Source organism: Rhea americana, unplaced genomic scaffold (assembly GCF_003343005.1).
Source record: "Rhea americana isolate MKP2758 unplaced genomic scaffold, rheAme1 scaffold_226, whole genome shotgun sequence".
NCBI classification, from domain to species: Eukaryota; Metazoa; Chordata; class Aves; order Rheiformes; family Rheidae; genus Rhea; species Rhea americana.
In genome coordinates this window covers 250,095-256,403 of record NW_028186342.1, presented here as the reverse complement: position 1 = coordinate 256,403, position 6,309 = coordinate 250,095, and the positions used below count along the sequence as shown (strand labels likewise).

Here is a 6,309-nt window from a genome sequence, read left to right as displayed (position 1 = left end):
GGGGAGGATCTCAGAGACCCCCACGGGATCCCACAGACCCACACAGGGGATCCCACAGACCCACATGGGGAGGATCTCAGAGACCCCCACGGGATCTCACAGACCCACACGGGGGGGATCCCACAGATCCCCACGTGGGGATCAGGACCCCCACGCATGCATTCACACACGCCTGCACACACGTGCACGCATGCACACCCACTGCCACAGGCACTGCATGGGGACACAGCAATGGAGAGGCAGGAGCCTGCATCACGGCAGGGCAGTTTATTGCCGGCCGTCGGCCCCAGCCCCATCGCCCGCCAGGGTCTGCAGCACCCAGTCGCGGACATGTTCCAGGCGGACGTAGACACCGTACTTGGAGGTTGAGCAGGTCCTGTCATGGCTGAGGATCCCGGCAGCGTACCAGGTGTCGTCCTCGGGGTCCCGCACGGCGAACGCGCCGCCAGCGTCCCCATAGCATGTATCCTCCTGCAGCTCGCTCATGCCCACGCAAAAGGTGTGCTTGTTGATGAGGGGCAGCACGCCGTGAGGCCCACGGGCCGCATAGTATGCCTGGCACTTCTCACCATCCGCTACCGGCAGCATCACATACTTGAGCAGCTCTGAGAAGGCAAAGGTGGCCCCACGGCCCCAGCCTGCGACGTAGCCCACCCGCCCCAGCTGCACATAGTCCTTACGCGCCAGGCAGATGGGCATCACCTCCTCCCCCAGCGGCACCTTCTCCTGCAGCTTGAGCAGGGCCAGGTCCACAGCTGCGGGGTAGTCAGGGTGCAGCACGATGCGCTCCACGCGCCGGGCAGGCTGCCCCTTGCCGCCCAGGAAGAGCTGCAGGGTTGGCGCGATCTCAGCCAGCTTCGCGTCCTCGCTGTGGTTCATGTACACGTTCTTGCCCGTCGTCAGCAGCCACTGGTCACTGATGAGTGTGGCCCCCGCCGTCAGGTTGTGGCGTGTCACCAGCCGGCCCTGCCACGGGAAGCTGCCCTTGCCAGCCAGCAGGCCTCCAATGATGCGCTGCATCTGCGTGGCCGGGTGCACCGGCTTCCCGCACACTGCCAAGGAGGGGCAGGACCCGTGAGCTGCCCAGCTGGCATCACCACGGCCAACGTTGCTGCGATGGCGTCACTGCAGCCGGCATCTCCGCAGCCAGCATCACCATGGCCAGCATCACCATGGCCAGCATCGCTGCAGCTGGCGTTGCTGCAGCCGGCGCCACCACGGCCAGCATCACCCCAGCCAGCATGTGCCCAGCCCTGCAGCATGAGCTCTGGGTCCCTGTGGCCCTCCCAGTGCAGCCCACTGGCCACCTCCAGGCACGGCAGTGCCCCACGGGGCCAGGGCGCCTGCTCCGGCCAGCCTGGCTCGCAGCAGCCCCGGCATGCGTGACTGCAAGCAGTGTCAAGGAAAGAGGCTGCAGCAGCCCTTCAGCTTCCTAGATGGACGCCCCCCAGACCCACCAGCCCAGGCCTCCACAGCTCTGCACTCACCCGGCTCACAGATGGGCAGCTCCTTCTCAGCCTCAGGGTTCACCCATGTGTCATTCTCCTGACACTTGTACGTGCCTGGGGAGAGAAAGGGAGTCAGCACCCACCTGTGAGGGAGGGCAGGGCGCAGCTGCCCAGGATGGGGGGACGGCGCCCTGTGCGTCCAGGTGGACAGGTGCTCTGTGCATCCCCATGGGGGGAGCAGGGGGTGCTCAGTGCGTCCCCAGGGCTGGGGGGAGGCAGGGGGTGCTCTGTGCATCCCCGGGGGAGCAGGGGGTGCTCAGTGCATTCCCAGGGCCAGGAGGAGCAGCGGGTGCTCTGTGCATCCCCGGGGGAGCAGGGGGTGCTCGGTGCATTCCCAGGGCCAGGAGGAGCAGCAGGTGCTCTGTGCATCCCCAGGGGGAGCAGGGGGTGCTCAGCACGTTCCCAGGGCTGGGGGGAGCAGGGGGTGCTCAGTGCCTCACCATCGCCAGAGCTGCGCAGGTGGTAGAAGGGGTCGCAGCGGTACCTGATGAAGTGCTCCACGTGGCCGTGCTCGATCTCCACAGGCTTTGCACAGCCTGGCGCTGCAAGCAGAGGATGTTCAGCTGGCCCAGGGAGCTCAGCACACCCCGGGACCCCCCTGCCCCATGCCCTCCCCAGTGTGGGTCTCCCGACACGTGCATGCCTGCTCCCTGCCAAGCTGCCCAGCTTGCTCCAAGCCCCATGTTCCTGCCCTTGCTCTGGGACTCACAGGTGGCAGCTGCAGGGTCCAGCACAGCCCAGGCCAGGCCAGCGATCAGCAGCATTGATGTCCTGCAGGAAGGAGGTAGTGCAGTTAGCAGAGGGGCTCTGCCCCACACCCAGCCCACAGGCTCTGCCGGCACCGTGCGCGCCACGTCCTGGGCTCCTGGGCCGGGAGGACCTTGGCTGCACCGCGGGCTGACACCACACTCTGGAGGCGGCCCGTCCACAGCCTCATGAGGTGCCTGGACTGTCTCTGCCCCAACGCTGGGACGTTGGTGCCTGCTGTCGCAGGGTCCTGAGGCAGCAGTGCCGGGGCCCAGAGCAGGATCAGTCCTGCTGCAGCGCATGGCCCCCTGGTCCTCGGCTAGGCGGGAGGGACGGAGGCAGCACCAAACCCCACGGGGCAAGGGCAGCATTGCTCACCCCATGCTGTTGCTTCCTCTCTTCACTGCAGCCTCCTCCTGCAGACAAGCGGTCAGGGCTCCCTCCTCGCCCCTTTTATTGCTGCCTCCCGTGCCTCGGAGCAGCCCCGTGTGCCCCAGACCCCCTGACCCCGCCATACACAGCCAACACCTTTCCCAGAAAGACCGCCAGCCCCTCCTGGCCTGCCACCAGCCTGGCCGAGGCTCCTGCGCACCGTGCCAAGCCCCTGCGGGAAACCACTTGATCGGGAGTTTCCAGGATTTTGCAGCTACAAACATGCAGGGGGAGGATCCAGCTGCAGCCCCTGGGGCCCAGGCATTGCAACACCAGCCGAGGAGCACAGCACCAGCTTCAACCCAGGCCCCTCTTAGCCGGGCTGTGCCCAGCCCCACGCCAGCCCCGCGGAGGGCACCATGGGGTGGCTGCAGCCTTGCCCGCGGCGGGGTGAAGCTGAGGCGAGGGCACAAGGGGCCACGCACAGCCCTGCCCCGTGCACAGCCCTGGCCCCGGCCCGCCAGCGGGGTGCACAAAGCCCGTGCAGGCAGCAGCACCGTGGTGCTCCATCCACCGCAGGCACCGAGGCGTGGGGCCAAGCCAGCCACCCCCACCAGCCGCCCTCGACCTGACACCTTGGCAGCCCCGGGTGTTTGTCAGCACAGGCAGGGACCCAGCCCAGCTTTACAGGAACTCGCTGCAGCAATTGCTGGCCACAGCCAAGGGCTGGGCCCATGGGCACAGCCAGCTGGCAGCAAGGGCACAGCACGGCATGCAGCCCCCATGCCACTGGCAGGGGGCTGGGAGCCCCCACAGGGACAGGGCCACAGAACAGCAACGGGTCCAAGGAGGAGCCTGATCCATGGCACTGGGCCCTGGCAGCAGGAGAGGCTGGGAGCAGGGCAGCACAGGGCGCCCGTGCGCGCCGACTGCCTGCGCCCACCAAGGGTCTGTGGGGTGGCCCCAGTGCCGAGCAGGGCCGCACAGGGCTGTGACAAGCCCATCACGCCTCAGCGACTGATTAAGGCTTTGTGTAGTCCCATGAAGCAGCTAAGCTGGCCATCCTGGGCTCACCATGCTCCAGGCGGACACCCCTGGAGCACACAGCAGGCCCAGGCATCTTGTTCCCCATCCAGCTGCTGCCCCAGCCCTGGGACCGGGACGCAGAGTCGGGCAGCAGGGGTGGAGGACGAGTTCAGCCCTGGCACATCGCGCTGCCCCATCCAGCAAGCACCAACACGTGGGTCCATGGCCAGGAGGGGTGGAAGCAGCCCGGCCCGGCAGCCCCAGCCTCTCCTTGCCCAGGAAGGCGCTGGATCCAATGGCACCCCTGTGGGCCGGGCGCCCCAGGGAGGCCCAGCCCCGTGCACAGACCTCCGTGCGCCACGGGGATGCTGCAGCACAGGGAGCAGGAGGAGGCTGCACAAGCGGGGGACTATCTGTCGTGGCAAGGCTGCACGGAGGTGTGCACGGGGCTGCTCCTGTTCCCATGCACTTCCACCCTCACGGAGAGGATGCTGCCGGCTTGGATCCACGCGTAAGCCTGCTCCATGCTCCTACAGCCGTGCCGAGGACGACACTGGGGCACTGCTGCTAGCAATGCCACGAGGACGCCGAGCCGAGCTCACAGACTGCGGTGGAGAGCAAGGAGCTCCGCAGCCCTTCCTGGCTGCCTTTGGGCACCGGACAGAGCCCTGCAGCGCTGCGGGGCACCACKGGAGCCGGCAGCAGTGCGGGAAGCAGCCATGCCCGGTGCTCCCAGCAGCATTGTGCTCAGAGGGTGGTCACCAGAGGCGCAGAGTCTAGTTGGAGGCCCGTGGCTGGTGTTGTCCCCCGGGGCTCAGTACAGGGTCCCATCCTGTTCAACTCATCAGTGACCTGGATGAGGGGATGGAGTGCCTCCTCAGCAAGTTTGCTGATGATGCCAAGCTGGGAGGAGTGGCTGACACACCAGAGGGCTGTGCTGCCATTCAGAGAGACCTGGAGAGGCTGGAGAGCTGGGTGGAGAGGAACCTCCTGAGGTTCAACAAGGGCAAGGGCAGGGTCCTGTACCTAGGCCAGCGCAGTGCGGGGCTGGCGGGAAGGGCCCCAGGGAGCGGTCAGCACTGCTCTTGCGAAAGGCTGGTCCCTGGGACGGTAAACACCTCGGCGGAGCCCGGCGTGGTGACGTAAGGCTGCCGACACGCTGCCAGGGAGCTGCGGGGGCTGCAGCGTCCCGGCACGCGGTGCTGCTGCAGAGGCGCCCGGCTGCGTGGGACACGCAGCCAACTCCGGCACCCGGGGGGGACACGCAGTGTCGGGGGGATACGTAGTGCCTGGGGGGGACACACAGCTCCCGGCAACGTCCTGGGACAGGGCCTGGCAGAGGCAGGGAAGACGGCCCACGGGGCGGGGAGAGTGCGATCGCGGCGCCGCGGGGCCTTGCCTCCAGCCTGGGCCCTGCCCCGGACGCCCCGAAACGCACCCCAGCGCCAGCGGCTCCCGCCACACCAGCGGCGCTGCGAGCGGAGCTGACGGCCCTCGGTGCAGGAGGCGGAGGGCAGCCCTGGAGCCCAGCTGGCCCAGCGCAGCCGCGCACAGCAGCAGGTGAGTGGCACCTTTATCACAGAATCAGTAAGGCTGGCAGGGACCTCTGGAGATCATCTAGTCCAACCTCCCCGCTCAGCAGGGTCACCTAGAGCATGTTAGACAGGGCTGCATCCAGGCGGGCCCTGAAGATCTCCAGAGAAGGAGACTCCACAACCTCTCTGCGCAACCTGGTCCAGGGCTCTGGCTCTCACAGTGAAGAAATCCCCGCTCACGTTCAGGCAGGACTTCCTGCGGTTCAGTTTGTGCCCATTGCCTCTAGTCCTTTTGCATGGGACAACTGAAAAGAGTTTGTCCCCGTCCCCGTGACACCCTCCCTCCAGGTACTTATACACATTGATCAGATCCCTCCTCAGTCTTCTCTTCCCCAGGCTAAACAGGCCCAGCTCTCGCAGCCGTTCCTCAGAGGGCAGGTGCTCCAGCCCTCTGATCATCCTCGTAGCCCTACACTGGACTCTCTCCAGTAGCTCCATGTCTGTCTTGTACTGGGGAGCCCAGAACTGGACACAGTGAACTGGACACAGAACAGCCACAGAACTGGACACAGTTTATTGACCAGAGCCAGCGGTGTGCCACAGCGCCTGCAGCGAGGCGGGCCAGCGCTCCCCTCCGCGGGAGGCCGCGGTGCCACGAGCGCCCTCGCAGGGCCTCGGCGGCAGGAGCGGGCACTGCGACCCCGGGGCGCGGCGAGACGCAGCTCCCCGGCCGGGGCTCGTCCCACGGCGCCTCAGCTCCGGTGATCCGCTCCCACGGCCTCCGCCACGCTCCCGAAGCCCTGCTCCCTGAGCAAGGCAGCGGTGACGGTGCAGCCGCTCCGCCGCGCCGCTGCCCCCCGGCCCGGGGCTCGGCCTGGCCCTCGCTCACCTCAGCAGCTGCTCCAGCTCCCGCTTCACCGCCGCCACGGCCGGCGGCCCGCGGTACGCGAGCGCCGTGTACATCTGCACCAGCGAGGCGCCGGCACGGATCTTCTCCAGGGCGTCGCGCCCGCTGCTCACGCCGCCGACGCCGACGATGGGCAGGCGGCCTGCGGCGGCACGGGCGGGCGGTCAGCGCAGGGCAGGCGGCGGGCGGCCCGCCCGGCTGCGCCCCGCTCACC

The 6,309-nt window shown here is 67.7% G+C and overlaps 2 protein-coding genes across 2 annotated transcripts in view; both read right to left on the bottom strand.

Annotated features, from left to right (window-relative positions):
- Positions 1-252: 252 nt before the first annotated feature.
- On the bottom strand, positions 253-2,751 carry LOC146595425 (haptoglobin-like). The gene is made up of 5 exons (XM_085305720.1): positions 2,634-2,751; positions 2,218-2,279; positions 1,949-2,050; positions 1,488-1,562; positions 253-1,052 (listed from the first exon to the last, which is right to left on the bottom strand). Exons 1-5 carry the CDS (start codon positions 2,636-2,638, stop codon positions 268-270), a joined length of 1,029 nt encoding a protein of 342 aa, XP_085161846.1. The 5' UTR covers positions 2,639-2,751; the 3' UTR covers positions 253-267.
- Positions 2,752-5,747: 2,996 nt separating this feature from the next.
- Positions 5,748-6,309, bottom strand: part of DHODH (dihydroorotate dehydrogenase (quinone)) — a 4,026-nt gene continuing 3,464 nt past the window's right edge. The window contains exons 6-7 of the mRNA XM_085305743.1: positions 6,078-6,260; positions 5,748-5,995 (exon numbers count right to left, since the gene is read on the bottom strand). Coding sequence (XP_085161869.1) covers positions 5,941-5,995; positions 6,078-6,260 — 238 coding nt within the window. The 3' untranslated portion in view covers positions 5,748-5,940. The remainder of the gene's footprint in view (positions 5,996-6,077; positions 6,261-6,309) is intronic.